At 46.4% G+C, this 15,936-nt stretch overlaps 1 protein-coding gene across 1 annotated transcript; it reads right to left on the bottom strand.

Annotated features, from left to right (window-relative positions):
- Nucleotides 1-148: 148 nt before the first annotated feature.
- On the bottom strand, nucleotides 149-12,567 carry BRI3 (brain protein I3). Its single transcript, XM_082291963.1, has 3 exons — nucleotides 12,194-12,567; nucleotides 10,565-10,679; nucleotides 149-537 (listed from the first exon to the last, which is right to left on the bottom strand). Exons 1-3 carry the CDS (start codon nucleotides 12,360-12,362, stop codon nucleotides 405-407), a joined length of 417 nt encoding a protein of 138 aa, XP_082148089.1. The 5' UTR covers nucleotides 12,363-12,567; the 3' UTR covers nucleotides 149-404.
- Between the last annotated feature and the right edge of the window lie 3,369 nt (nucleotides 12,568-15,936).

The following is a 15,936-nucleotide window of genomic DNA, read 5'->3' as shown; positions in this document are numbered from 1 at the left end:
GAACATGTACAGCCTTAAAGAATGCTTTATCATCATCATAAGGATTCTGGCAAATACTTATCCTTCATTGTAGCTAGGAATACTACTCTGTTTCCAGACTATATGGGATCAGACATGTCAGTAACATACTTAATAATCCAGCCACAAGTTGAGGATTGCAAAAGGAAAAGCAGTTTTATTTAGTTTTCAACAGGTGCCACTAAACATGGAAAACAAGTCAGGTTTTCATGTTTTGCAATGCACATGCTCATAAAAGATTAAGTTTAAATTACATGCAAGAGACTAAAATCCTTCACACTTTACAAAACAGGTCTGAAGCAAATAAAATGATTGTACATGACATTTACATTAGAAAGAGTACGCTAACAGTTGTAGCTTCTGTAAGCACGCCCACGTTCAGCCCCTCAGCCAAAAGCTGCCCCACAGTTAGGGCATCTTCTCTGCCTCAGTGCAAGGCAGAACAGAATCCCAATTGGAAAGAATACAATGGCACACAAAACACCAAGACAGGTGAAGGTGTCCTCCAACACGCCAACCCTGCAAAAAGGGAAAACAGCAACAGTCAAGGACACTCAGCAAGTTTGCCCTCAAGTCACCACTCAGTGCTTTGGCAGTCACGAGAAACCACACCATTTCACAGAGCAAGATAAAGTACAAGGTTTGGGGTTTGTTCCTGGTTTGTACTTCTCCAAACTGATGTCCCTTTACCACTGAGAAGAACTAATGATTGATGTCACCTGGCTCCAGCTGACTCCCAACTCCACGACCACCCAGAAATTTTGTTTCAGCACAGTCCTATGACAGCAGAAATTTACCTCCATTTCAGTCCCTGACTCCTTTCTGAACTGCTGTATCTGAGCATCCCCCAAAATGAAGGCAGACAGTCAAACAGAGAATTCATACTTTAGAAATTTGTGCAGTTACATTAAATAGTCAAGATTTGGAGTTTAGCAAAACACTCGGGACAAGATGTATCCTCCTGGTACAGTGAAAGTCAACGCAAACAGAGCTGAGCAACCCTGAAGTGCAGGCTGTGAGCAGGGTGCCAAGGCCAACAAGCTGCTCACAGCCTGCAAGCAGGCAGGGACAAGCTCTTGGACGTGTAAGTGGAGCAAAGAAAGGAAGGTGCAGGCTCAAGAGACCATTTCCTTACAGCAACTGCCCGAAACACTGGAACTTGATTAAACTTGGGAACCATTCCCCTTCCCCTCAACCATCATCACAAGCCAAAGGCTTTTCCAAGTGTTCTTGATATTCTGCTGCTTATGGAAGTTCATGTTCCCCTTAAGCATTCCCTCATTTTAATGCACTTTATTTCTGTCTGCAGAGATAGAAGTTAACTCTGTATCTGGTATAAAATAAAGGAACTGTCAGGTTACCACTGATCCCAGCAGCAGCTTTATCATTTCATGTCCTCACTCAAAAAACGCAACTAAAAAATGTAGACAAAGCTTGTATCACTACACAGATTCAAGTCTCAGCACACAAGTGTCCCACAGCTCAGACTTGTGCAGCCTTTGCTGGACATTGTGGCTGCTCCCACAAAGTCAGCGTAACATTACCCCTGTTCCCTGCGAGTCAGGCAGTCCCCGAGCTCCAGCTCTCAGGGCAGGCACTTTGGCCACAACAATGCAAGATTACTCTTGAACAAGAGAGAGATGAGCTCTGCAGAAGTGTTCTGCTTCAAGACACACTCCTCAGGACTTGAGATCTGACCCTTTTTCCCAGAGCTGGACCGCATTTGGTAGAGTGAGTTTCAGTAGTGTAGGTACTACTGTCCTCTCCCCATGACTCCAAAGCACTTCAGGAGAGCCTCCTGTTCTCTCCCCATGGCTCCAAAGCACTTCAGGAGAGCCTCCTCAAGTGTGGAAAGAGTTTCACCTATCTCTCCAGAACCTTCCAACTCCTATTCCCACACCCCTATCACCAAATCACAAATCCAGGCATCAACACTGACCTAAAATAAAACTCTTTCTGTGATGCAGGTTACCAGAGCTCTCTTCTGTATGTCTGGTTTGACAATATATCTGTCTGGCTGACACTGCAAGCATTTCTTGTGACAATGATGATGAACAGAATTCTGTGTGTCACCAACCAGCCTTTGCACCTCTGCTGGCCTGATGAGCAGTGGGCTCATAAGGAGAAAAAGGTGTCCTATAGTCCCTGCCTGGCACAGACCATGTCTCTACCTCTGCAGCAGTGTCCCCAGCAGCCACAGAGGAGCCCAGGACGCTCACCCTTGGCTCAGGGGGTGTGTGAGTCACTCTGAAAACACAGGCGCTGCTTTTGCACAGCTTGGTTAATATTTCTTCTTTCTTAGGCTGTGCCTGGTGTGCTGCTACAAAGAACTTTAACCCAGAATTCCTGTGCTTCCCTGCCCCTCTCACCACAGCGCATTCCCCAAAGTGAAATACCAATGGTTAAACCAGTCACAGGGGACAGGACTGCTGGGGAAAGAAATATGAAGGAGTTACTGAAAAAATCACTAACAGAACAGCAGTCACCATCACTACGAGAAAAGAAGCAAACATCATAGAGGCATGTCATGAGCAAACTTTTCCCACATAATATGGATGATTAATGGCTTCATCCAAACCACTGTATGCAGCTCTGGTCCTCATTAAAAAAAAAAAAGAAAAAAGTATGGATTACTAAGAGTCAGAAGTAAAGAAAAATATGAAAAAAATATTGTTCCCATCAACTTACCCTTGCTACCCAACTCTCAACTCCTAATCCCAAAGCAGTTGTTATACAATGAGCTTATGTCAGGAACATCAAGATCTGCTTGCTAGGTCAAGCTCAGAGCACACTAACCCAAGCAGAGATGCCTTCATTAGGCTGCCCTGTAAAGCAGAGCTGAAGAGCCTCACATTAACCCTTCCCGAGACTTCCCACTGGCTGCCATGCCTGAGCACATCACTGTCTATGATGGGGGGTTATGGAGCATGGCTTAAGGCTCACAGGAAAGCTTCACCAGAATTCCTTTGCTGTGCAACCTCTTTTAAAAGGGCCTATCTGAACAGTAAAACTAAAATTACATTGCAAGTGACCCTCAAAATTAGACTCCAATTAAAGAATGAAGTCAGCAGACAAGGCTCTCATTTGGCAGGGAGAAGATGTGCTACTGGAAGTGCCATCTCCTGGGAACACTCTGCTACTAGGGCTGGAATGCAGAGAAATTCAGGACCATTGGGACCAGACCAGTAACAGATACCGGGGCAAAAAGGACACTGCAGTGTGTCAGCCAGAACTGTCAGGTGGGGATGAAGCAGCTGAATTTGGCAATTTGCACTTGGGAAATGCATGAAATGCTGAGCAGCCTCAGACCAAACAGAAAGCAGCAGCACAAGCTCAGTCAGTGAGGCCTCTCCTTTTCCCCAGTAGTACAGTGTATGTACAGGGAGGCTCAGACACAGTCTAGCAGTTTCTCAGTAATTCAAGATTTAGTCTTCACACTACAGATCCACCCAAGACAGGCAAAGCCCCTTTCCCAGGCATTCCATGACATCACAAATAACACTAGTTTGGAACATGCACACCAAGTACAGTACCCAGCACATAACAGCTGCTGTATTTCCTGTTCTGCTCTGCTGTTACACTAATGCCTTCTTTTCCTTTCACACACACTGAGCCTCCTGCAGGCATCCAACTCCTGCTTCATTACTGTTCTGAAATCTTCTCCTGGTTTCTTAATAATTCCACATTCCCTTCCTGCCCTGAAACCTACATTTGTGACGAGTAAGCCAGTGTGCCTAGTTAAGAGTATAAGCACTATTGATGTGACCTTACAGAACAAACACACTGATCAAACATTAAAGGGATCAACTGGGGTACTTCTGGTCAGCCCCGAGGAGCTGCAGACCCGACAGCCCAACCCATTCCAATCAACCCTCTTAAGCAGCTTCAGGGCCCAAGTCTCTTGGTCAGCACATGTCCTTGACACTCTAAATAGAATTTCTTTTAAACTCCCTTCACCCTAAACAGAGTTATTCAGAAGTGTTTTGTGGTAGTGCAAAATGCCAAGTTAAACTAAAAATAAAAATTAAAAAATTGCCATCCATATTCAACTCCAGATCCAGGGAAAAGGCCCAGGGAGCACTGCTGGATCAGCACTGGAGAAGAACAGGGATAGCCCAAGCCAGCAGCAGAGCAAGGCAGCTCCAAGGGACACTCACCAGAGCTGTGCCTGCATGACCTCCACACCATACCTGTTGTTTCAGAGCTCTTGGGGTGTCTAAGTGTGATTACAGCATTAGCCACACAAACACTTCTTGGCTTCTGTTGATTTATGTCACCACCTAATTTTAGATGAACACTTACCCAACCACTGCTTAGCCAGTTACTAAATTTAAAAAGAGAAAAAAAAAAAAACTTTTCATAAGGGAGACTATGAATATTTTTTGCTTGTATATCTTACCTGAGCTGTGGAGTAATGAGAGACTCCATATTCAAACTGTAGATTCACTAATGTAACCAAACATAAATTTTCTTCTACAGCATAAACCACATAAAAGCTGATTATAACTGCACCACTCCCACTCTAAAAATAAAGTGGAAAGGTTTATTTATACTGCAAGCAGCATCTTGCATTTAAGCTATAACTGCAGCTGCCAACTCCATATAGTAAGGTCAATTATTCCCACTGACAAGTATTTAAAACCAAATTATTTTTCAGACAACTCCCTTTTTCAAAGTAACTCTTAAAACATTAAGATCTTAAGTAAAATGCCCACGATCAGAGGGCCAATAATGAGATTGGTGAACACAGCATTGGTCCGATTTAACATGTGCATTTTCAGACTTACACTACATCACAGTGTTTAAATGTGGCCTTATCAGCATTTTTTAGACCTTATAAATACACTCAAAGGGTCACCCCAGGTAATCAGAGATAGGCTGGTTGTACCATAAGCTCTTCAAGACACGAAAAGGAACTGCACTTCAGAAAATTGTTATCCAGTACACAGATCACTGACCAACCACATGGAATTTTCATATCATATCCCATCTTCTGCCCTGGAGGTCAGTTGAGTTTCAAAGTTTAGATTTGAATGGAAACATCATACCAGGGACAAACATGGACTTTGGCAGCTATGCCCTAAATCTTTAATTTTGAACATACAAACAAAACCAGCCAGAGACTCTTTATAGTCTCCTGGCTAATGCAACAGCAGCAGCAGCTGTGTTAAGAATGTTTAAACTTCACCTGCAAGCTGCAGAAGAAAAAGGATTGAGAATCATATACAGAGCTACTGAGTAAGCACTGAATGTTTACAGTTTTAATTTCTATGAAGAGAGGGATCAGCTCCTCCAGCCTCAGCCTGATGGCAATTTTGAATAGTTGTTGATCCATATTCACAAGAAGCCTCAATCTCTATGTAGCCACTGGCTTGCCTTCCTCAGCATAAGATGTACATATATGTAAATGCAATTATCCTTAAAAGTCACTTTCAACTAAGAGGCATGACAGTATTTACAGATTTATCTGGGTTTCCTCATGCTTTAGGCCTCATTTCCTAAACAGAGGGCTGGCTGTAGAAGCAGAGGAATTCTGGCAATGGGAGCAGCCTGTATCTAGCTGTTGTCTTTCTTGAAATGCCTCCAAACCACCAGCCTTCCCTGCTGCAGGAGCACTACTGCTTTAATTCCAGTTCTAATTAGGAGACGAGCCTCAAGGCTTCACACCAACAGCCCAGCCTGGCAAACGAGGCTAAGCACACCAGTTTGAGCTCTCTGTGGGGTGGACATCCAGCAGGGTGAACCAGACTGAGCCCTGGTGGGGTTTTCCCTCCCTTGTCTGCACACAAAGCCAAATCAGCACCGCTGTGGTGACCAACAAAGAAGGGCAGTTCCCTCTTCTCTCCCAGAACAACTCATTGCTACAGGGAAATCCTAATTATCACAATACAGACAAGTATTCTTCAAGACAAATGGTGGCTCTAATAAAAAAATTGCTGTAATTCAGGGCCAGTGACAGACAAGGCATTAGAGACCAGATCATCATTTTTATAGAGTCTCATTAGGGAATTCATTCCTGCTGTGCCTTATTTTTCTAAGAAATGAGACTTTATGAGATGAAGTCAATGATTATTGACCACAAATCAGGTCAGACCAGTGGAACAAAACTCCTCAGAAGCAGCCAGAGCTGTGCTGTTCTCATTTGGGACCCTGTTAAAGGCTTGTCCCTCCTCTCTGTGGGGCTCAGCAAGCAACTTCCTGCTCAGCAGCTGCTGTTAGGCTGGGAAAAGTCCCAGCTCTCCCAGTCAGGAATTCCAAACGGCACTCACGGCATCTGCCCCAGTCTGCTGGATCAAGGCTTTCTTCTTCCCTGTCCTCCTCACAGCACTCCCAAAAAGGTATTGCAAAGTTTGCTTCACTCACAAGGTTCAAAAGGCTCTCCAGCCTGCTGCTGGGAACCACAAATGCTCAGGTTTGCTCACACTATCAGACATGCTCTCTAAACAGGTGTTTTGCTGGTACCTTTTATTTAATTCCTTGTATATTTAACCACTGAATGCAATTAAATTATACTAAGAATATTTACATGACGTTTAAATGTAGCTGTGAATAACTACAGAAAACCTGTATCCTGAGCAGCCTTTTATCAAAGCCCACACAGCATTCGTGACTGAAAGAATGGAATTAAGAGCAGAAGACTGACATTTGGAAGGACCTGATCACCTAAGTGCAATTTTTCTAGAGTCTATTTCCTCAGTAGACATGCACATAATTGAAGAAAACAAAATTTTAACCAAAACCTCAGAACTTACAACTAAAGTCAAAAACACCCCCAATAAACAAAAAACCCCACCATAATACACCAAAACCACACCTGTGGCAGGAAGAATGCTGTGAGAGATCTCAGAATAAAGACAGCTTTAATCAAACTTGTCTCATCTTCCAGTTCTGGAAGAAGCTTCAGTGTTGGCATTATTTGAGACCCACTACAATGCCTATCCAGCAGTTGTGCTGTAGTGTGAGGTCCTTTCCCTCACTCTTTCTCCCAACTGAATACTGTTGAATAGGAAAATAAAAACCCAACAGGGCCCATCACAGGCTCTCTCTCAGATTTTGAAGGAACTGGCTTTTACAATCACCAGATCAAGAGAATGTTTTTACAGTCTTTAAAAGAAACTTTCTTCTGTTAAATAACAGGAAAGCAAACATTCCTGAGCAGTTAGTTATCCCCAACAACAAAAGACAGAGAAAAAGAAAATGAAAGTGACCACAAGTAAAGCAGCCAGGCTGCGTTCTCCAAGCTAAAAAGATAATTCCACAGCAGGATATCTGAAGTCAGTGCCTGTAATGACTCAGTGTGTACTTGGGAACATAAAATAGTTTAAAAGCAGGACTTGGCCAAACCTTAAATGTCAACTAGAAGCCATAAAGCTGACGAGATTGTGCAACTCAGTTTAATTCTCTGTACATCAGGGCTGGAAGAAGAACAGACACCAAGGCAACAGGACTACAACCACCCAGGACATTCTCAGAGTGCAGGGAAGGATGGAACACACATTAAAACTGAAGTCTGTAACTAGAAAGCACCACTGAGCAGTGATGAATGAGCACAATGTAAGGAACAGCTCTAAGCAAGAGGCACAGCTTGAGAGACAGGAGAGTCATCCCTCAGAGGGCAGCAGGGCTTCAGAGGGAGAAGGGCAGGATTGCAATTACCAGTCACCAGGGGCATACTACCAACTTCAGAGAGGCTACTTCTGGAGATACTTTGTACTTTTTATGACTAAATACCATTAAAAAAGCCTAAAGATCAACTGTACTCGAGCCAGCTTATTAACCCCAAGATCACACGTGACTGCAATAAAACAGACACCAATTCAAATAACAGACCAATACTGTGTACTGCTCCTCAACACCACATATTTTAAGTTGGAAATGGTTTTGATTTCAATCAGCAACATGAATACATGCCATAGTGCAAAAGACTACTTTGTATTTCTGATGGCAGAAATCCTCTCGATGGCCTTTAGGTCACTCCATCAGTTACATCATTCCACAGCCACACAAAAGGCTTTTCCTGGTGATCCAAAACAGATGGACTTCTCTAACAATGATGCACACCATCAAATCAGGACAGTAAGAGGACAACTGACCTGGTAGTTTAAAAACAAAGTCTTTTTATGCACCATTAATAGTTTTTAATATTTTTCAATGCACCTTCAACAACTTTTCTGTTCAGAATGTAGCTGCACATTGCATTCCTCATAAAATGTTTCCAGGACATGGAAGTAAACTAGAACTGTGTTTAAGGTCTTGAGAAGTCAAAGATGATTGGGTTCTTTCTCTAACAGAAGCAGCCAGTGTAACCTTCTAGAATATGAACCTGATCTTTCAGGCTCCCATGAATATTTCCAATATTATGCTTTTCACCCAGCCTCCCTGTCCTTTCTCCTGAAATAACAGACTATCAATTCCATGACTACTCAAAAAACCAGCAATCTGAAATTTTTCTCTCCTACCTTGACACTTGACTCCTGTTCTAAAGACAATTAGGAACAAACAGTGATAGGGCAAATGAGACTGACACACCATTACCAGATACAGTTACTCAGCCTTGGGATCCCCTGATCCAGGTGCTGAGAAGAGTCCTACACTTCAAGCAGTGCAGTAATCAAGATGACACAGTTCTCCTCACAGTTTTTATTTTTCAAAGCCTAAAACAGAAACTGAGGATCCAAGATTAAACTAGGATTTTGTGGAGAGTACTTTGCTTTAGGAAAGAGTCCACAATGGGTGCTTCCAGCTGGGGCATATCTGATGACTTAAGAAAACAATTCAAGTGAGGTCACTTAAAAACAACTAGCAACAGACTGCTCGTTTTCAAAAATTTGTCTAAAGTTAAATATTACATGTGCAAATTATTGTTTCAAAAGTCTTTCCTAGACCATCCCAGAAGCTTCAAGTCTGTCTGAGTTCAAGAAGTTTTGGACAATGCTCTCAGGCACATGGTGGGATTCTTGGAGTGTCCTGGACAGGGCCAGGAGTTGGATTAGATGATCCTGATGGATCCCTTCTAACTCAGCATATTCTATGAACTTCCAGAAAAAGAAAAAATAATAGCAACAAGAGCCTACCAATTTTAAGCTATTGCCAAGAGCACTTCCCCAGTGAAATGCTTTGAGCTGTACTGGGGTCAGGGCCAGAAGGCCTGTCTGTATAAGCACCCTGCCTGCCTCTCTCCAAGCCATGCACAACATCTGCCCTGTCTTCTGGCTGAGCTACAGCATCAGCATCTTGATGTAATCACGCAGGTGGCAGGATCTAACACATCCTCTGAACAGCTCAGCGCTTGCTTTCCCCCGCAGTTTAAAACCACACATTTTTGGATCAATAGCTGTAGCTGGTACAGGTTTCTCAGCCTTAACTAGTGGCATTTCAACAGGCACCTGATGTTACATAACACCAGAGGATACTTCTTATTTGAATCCACCTTTGAAGGCAGGTACTGACTCTCAAACACCAACTCTAAGAAAACCAAAAGACACCTGGGGTCCAGCCTTTGCCACATGGCACCCTCTGTCCCATTCATCACACTGCAAACTGCATTGCTTCAGCTGCTCAGGCAAGTCTGCCTCCTACACGTTCTGAAAGGGAAGCAAGGGCTCAGACCTGCAGAGTATCAAGTGCCTCCTTGCAAGGTACCCCAAGGGTAACTCCTGTACACTTTAACAGAGGGGAATGAGCCTGCATTTGAGTCAGGGCTGGCCAGGCACAGCAGCGCCTGAACTGCACCAGCAGCAATCCCTCTGCCCTCAGCCACGCCCCATATCCTGGGAAGAGAAGAACTGAGAAGCGAAAGGGACAACAGCTGACTTAGAGCACTAGTGAGGAAACTGAGTGCCTTCTTCCTTTTTTATGGCTGTGATCTCCAAGGGGGAAGTTCTTCTCTTGCTGCAACTCCAAGTAACAGCTGACCACTTTTTCTGCAACAGACTGACATTTTTAGTCTGGTCTATCAATCTCTGTTCTTCTGCAGTTAAAGGACTTTTAGAGATTTTTTTAAAGCCTTAAGCCACTGATGTTTTCAGCTGATACTGACAATCACCCTGCCTGGTTTTGCACAGTTTGGATTGGGAATGGGAACATACACCACAACAGCAGAAGTTCTTCCACATAGCTGCCAGAAAACCAGAAGTGACTATGGTCAAAAATTACAGTTTCCCAACAAAACCATGCTACTCACCATCACCAGGCATAAACACATGAGAAAGGACTTCCTGTCATGCTCTCCCCCAAGAACTGACCCGCTACATCTGTTACTGAAGTGCCTTTTCATTAAAAGTATTACTTACAGATCTGCCTCCATCTTAAAGAACAGATTCACCTTTGAAGTGTCTTGTATTATTTATAGCAGGTGTCACAAACCCATCAGGACAAGCTCATACTACACAAACCAAAGCATTCCACTCCTAGATCTCAGTGCCTTTTCAGTTAATTGTAATACACACACAAGCAGAAACTATAGGAAACCAAGGAACCATATGGACACCTCTATCTCAAAAAACAAAATCCAAGACTGCATTAAATTCCTTGAGAGCCATTTTACCTGCAGGCAGGACAGCCACCAACTACTACTACAGAAGTGGTGGTGGCAGGCTGCTGAATAATGGTGTACGTGCTCGAATAGCCTGGCTGTGAAGTCGGTGGAGGAACAGCATACCCTAAAATAAGAAAAAACCTTCAATCACCACACGTAAGGTACAAAGAACAATGGTAATTTACAAGTATGACAACAAAACATGGAAAACAATAAACAGGAATGTGGTGTTGATTAAGCACTTTAAGATCTGTCAAAATCAGAGCTGGAACACCTGGCACATCTAATAGCAAAGCCACTTCATAAACACAAGTATCAATTTAACCATCCCAAAAGGACACTGAGCTAATAATTAACTTGGAGATTTTGTTTCAATGCTGTTGAGCACCAGGGAAAAACTGTTTAAACAATGACGATAGCTTTCATCTCCGGATGTTATGTATCAAGAACATCCCACTCTAGCAGACAAACGACTTGAAATAGAATAAATCTTCTTCTAGTTTCAAGCTTAAATTCCATATACTGAGTTTCTAACTGGAGGGCAAGGTAGGAGTGATAGGATGCAAATAGAAAGAAACAGCATAGCACAGAAAAAAACACCAAATTTCAGAAAGTCCATGTTGTTAGCGATGAGTAATTTTAACAGCTGTAGATAGAAGACAGAAGCCTTTAACTCCTTTATTAACATTAAAAACATTAAATTATATTTTTAAAAGCTTTTGAAAGGGATGGTTGGATGTATGCAGTGTAATCAAGGCACAGTTTGCCCAGGTATAATCCACTTTGACCTTATTTCCCAAGTTCTCAGATTTTCTTTAATCCAGTTATGCATCTGTGAAGTCTGGCAACCTCACTTTTCAAACCGAAAATAACCACTAATATCCGTACTGCAGGAAAGCAAGCTACAAGTTATCAGCAGGAAAATCAATATATAGCCTCAAGGTTCAACTCAAAGACGGGGGTCTGTGTCTGCTGTGTAACTTTTGTAACTTTTGAAGCATTTCTCTTTCCTGAGAGGTTACTTCTTTCTTCGACAAATATTAATTCAGTTAACGAAAGTACTGCATCTACTCACCTAAGTCTCTCCCAGACTACTGAAGTGTATCAGAAAAAAAACAAACATTAACCAGAGTACAGCAAAGTGCAAGCAAAGAACAAGTTTGGGATCTGTTTTAGTGCCAAGCACAGCTGTGGCTCTGCCATTGTTCCGAGGCAGAAAACCCGCGCGTGTGAGGAATGCCCGCAAACGCAGCCGGGATTTTGGGGAGAGCACAACGCAAACACCTCCGGGGCCCCGAGGGAAGGAGGGGAAAGGGAGATGGCGCTTCCGAACACCTGGATGCCGGCGCACCCGCCCCCGTGCGCTGCCTTCGAGCGGGGGAGCCGCGACACCGCCAGCACCTCCGTGTGCCGGGGGAGCCGCACGCAGGAGCGGCCCGGGAGTTCCCCGCTGCCGCTCCGCAGCCCCGGCCCGGCTGCCGATCCCGCGGGGCACCCCCGGCCCAGTGCCGGGAGCAGGGGAGGCTCTCCACAGCCGCCCCCCGCCCCGGCGAAGGGGCGCTCGCTCCGCACACCGGGGACCCCCCACCCGCAGCCCCCCCCCCAACCCCCCCCGAGTCGGCGCCACCCGTGACCCACCTGGGGCGGCCGCGGCGCCCGGGTAGGAGTACGGCGGGGGCGGCTGGAAGCCGGGCTGCGGGGCGGGGATGGTGCCGTAGTTGCCGTGCCCGTAGTCGTAGCCCGGCGCGCCCGGCGCGGCGGGGCTGTAGGCGGGGGGCCGCTCCTGCAGCAGCGGTTTGCTGTCCATGCTGCGCCGGCGCTGCCTCGTCCCGCGGGGCCCACCAGGAAGCGGCGCCCGGCCCGGCGCGCGCCGCCCGCCCCGCCCCGCCCGGGGGCGCCGGAGCTCGGGGGCGGCGGCGGCGCGAGGAGCCCGCGGCGGGGGGAGGGGAGGGGCGGGGGAGCGGCCCCCCCCCGAGCGGCGCGCGCGGAGCGGCGGCCCCGGTGCTGCGCTCGCGGCCGGTCACGAGGCCGCCGCGCCCCACGTGACGGCGCTCCCCGAGCGGCGCGCGGCGGCTCCGCCGGGCGGGGCGGGGAACCCGCGGCCTTAAAGGGGCCGCGCCCCGCCGGGACCCCGCAGCGCCGCCGACACCGGCACTCGACAGCCCCGCACCGACACTCGACAGCCCCGCACCCTTCTGCCCCGGTCAGCGGGGCTGGGAACACGCTGCCCTCGCTGGGGGTCCCGGGTTTCGCCCGCTCGGGCAGCGGGAGCAGCCGGCGGTGGGTCAGCCTGGTCCTCGGCACTGCCCCGAGCCACCGCGCCGGCCCCGCTGGTCTGTCACTAAAGCGATGAGGGATTTTTAACTTGCCCGCTCAGCCCCTGTTCAGCATCGTGCTCCTGCCCGTGCTCTCTCCCCGGACTGCGATCCTGCGCCGACCCTGCGTGAGCTGGGAGGTTGGAGCGGGTGAGCCGCTGTGCTCCCTTCCAGGCTGACCCTTTCTGTGAAATGCGGTCCCTGCTGGAAGCCCGTGGGATGGGGAGGGGAGGATGAGGATGGTTACTCGCAGTGACTTCTGCAAACTCTTACATCCCCACTGGGAAGAGCCGCACTTGAGCGTTAAAGGAAAAAGAGCTCTGGCGTGGTGGCACAGAGAAGGAATGTTGTAAAAAGAGGGAAGGTTTTTTAAAAAGAAATTGGGGAAAAACCAGGAGAAAACTCTCATGGTTCAAAGAAACACTAAAGTTAAGAAACAAACACTACAGGAATGAAGAGGAAAGCAAAGGCGATGCTGCTGCCTCCTGTACAGCAAACGACAGGAACGAGTTCAACAACACTTTCACCAGACTCAGCTGCTTCTGAAACCCACGTTCTCGATGACTGCCCAGGCCAGATGCTGTAAAGATGTTAAACGTCTTTTACTCCAGCCAGAACTCTTGCCTCTTCCCTCCACACCTTTATCCCTTGAGCTGTCTGACTCACCAAATCTTTTGGTTTGGAAATCCCTGGTTTGTCCTTTGCTACAGGTCCCAACACAGCCTTATCACCATGGCAAACACTTCGACTCCCTCCCATGACAGGTCCTGTGCAGCAGGGAAGGGTTAGCCCCATTTCATAGGAAGGGGGAAAAAACATAAAAAGCAGAAGTCATTAAACAATTTGTCTCGAAACAAATTCTTGAAATGGATAGGGACACAGATCACACCACCCCAAATCCAAGCCAGTGCCAGCATCACATGATGGTGAGGAGGTCCCTGCCCTCCTGCCTTCTGTCTCCTTCCTCTGGTTTGCAGGTGACCCATCTGAAAGGGGCACCTCCTCTGAGGGCTCTCTTGCTTACTCTAACTGTAGCAGTATAAATACTGCATGAGGTTCTTGATCGAAAAATCTTAAAACACAAATGAAATGCAGCACTTCCTCACTAGGGGAAAGATACTTCCTTAAAATGAATGTTAAGTAACAAGGAAAAATCCCTCTTTTAAAGAAGTGAAGTTTGGGAAAGCATGGAAGAGCCAACAGGAGGAAACCTCTCTGTACAAACCTGCTCTGACTGTGTCAGGACACAGACTGCAAAGCACTGAAATAGCATTGAAGATATCCTGACTAGGCTTTGGTTCACTGGAGAAAACTCCTTCTTCCTGAGTCACGCAGTAACCACAGGACTGAAGGATGTAAATGAGGAAGGATATCTGCATGTTTTCTCTCTCTTTTGCAAGGCTTCAGTCATTTAGGGAAGATCCAGGACTCAGCCTTCACAGGCTGCAGACTGGAAGTGAGGTTCCCATTAACCCAGTGTAAATCTATTTATATTCAGCTGTCTTTGCAAAAGCTTCCTCCTTAGCTCCTTACAGAATGGGAGCTCTGTTGCAACACCAGCAACTGAACAAAGCAGGGCTCAGCACTGGACACCCAGAGCAGAGAGTTCTTGTAAGGCATCAATTCAATCCTAACTTTTACATCAAAGTACAGGCATAGCAGAGCCACTGACCACACAGAAGGTACGTGCTGCCAGTGTTATGGAGAGCACTCGTTTGGTTTTACATGAAGTGTCCTCCTTAAAAGAAGCATGGAAAAACTGTACTGGTTGTAAATGACTTATTGTGCACACCCCTCGCATATCCTATCATTTATGCTGCCATCCTGTAAGATTAAAGGACTGCAGTTCAAAATCCAAACCGTGAAAAAAAATCCCAGGAAATGCTCCACAAATTCTTCTGCAATCTGGTTCCCATGGAAAATAACAAAAATCTTGTTTCTACCTGCTCAAAGTGGAAATGGGATTGAGTACACATGAATTGTATCAGAGTCACGACCACTGACAATCTTGCAACATTAATTTTCTAGGATCTAAACTGTACTTGGTCTTTATAAATATATATTGCTACAATGATCAAATCATCAAAACACTAATAGGGAGCAAAAATTCTGTGTTGAGGTAGGCCCCAGTCTGTGCAAGGGACCAAACCAGTGCAGTGAGTCAAGTGTCCTGGGGGCTCAGCAGGAAACGACCCAGACGGGATGGTTTTACCTCACACAGGAATCATTCCAGAGAATTTGATGTGTGCATCAACCCTCCAAACCACAACCCTCTGCTCATCAAAACCATCTGAATCCACAGGCCACAGGACAAGAGCAAGGCAGACGTATTCTCCTTAACCAGCAACTAGAAACTCCTCAGGCAGGATTTCCAACAGATCAGCCACTTCCCTTTGAAAGAGGTCTGCAATGCTTTTTCAACTCCTGTACTGACCTGCGAGACATACGGAGGTCTGGGATACTTTTTGTTCAGATATTTGAACGGACAGGCATGGGAGGCATTGCCTATCTTCTTAGATTTCCTGTCTCATTTCAAAATGAACTGGAATGTGATGGCAAAAACTGAGATGTATAGGCAAGCAGTTTCAAAGGCAGGTTATCTTTTGTAGCAGGGCAACTGTGCAATATCCTGCAATAAACTCTAGGCAGCACCTTTGGTGTCGCCCAGGGAAGGAGGATTGCTACTGTGCTCCTACTGCACTGCCACAGGTTCCTTACACCTCAGGCAGGGCATTTACTGATGCATCAAGAGTAAACACAGCTCCGGGTAAAGGCTGGTTTCCCTCACTCCGGCTGCAGCCCCTGCTCACTCCGAGCAGCCGGACAGAGGGATGGGCACTGCCTGCACAAGCCCCTTTCACAGAATCACAGCATCACAGAATGGGTCGGGCTGGGAGGGACCACAGTGGCTCATCTGTTCAACCTTCTCACTCAAGCAGGGTCGCTCCAGAGCACAGGATTACATCCAGACAGATCTTGAATATCTTCAGTGAGGGAGACTCCACACCCTCTCCGTGCGATCTATTCCAGTGCTCGGTCACTGCACAGGAAAGTTCTTCCTCCTCA

Source organism: Coloeus monedula, assembly GCF_965178545.1.
Source record: "Coloeus monedula genome assembly, chromosome: 16".
NCBI classification, from domain to species: Eukaryota; Metazoa; Chordata; class Aves; order Passeriformes; family Corvidae; genus Coloeus; species Coloeus monedula.
This window is presented reverse-complemented; position numbering and strand designations above follow the sequence as displayed.

Coding starts and splice junctions, on each gene's coding strand:
- BRI3 (XM_082291963.1), bottom strand. CDS start 12,362: ATGGACAGCAAACCGCTGCTGCAGGAGCGGCCCCCCGCCTACAGCCCC. Junction 10,680..12,193: donor GGGCGCCGCGGCCGCCCCAG/GTGGGTCACGGG, acceptor TTCTTATTTTAG/GGTATGCTGTTCCTCCACCG. Junction 538..10,564: donor GGTGGCTGTCCTGCCTGCAG/GTAAAATGGCTC, acceptor CCCTTTTTGCAG/GGTTGGCGTGTTGGAGGACA.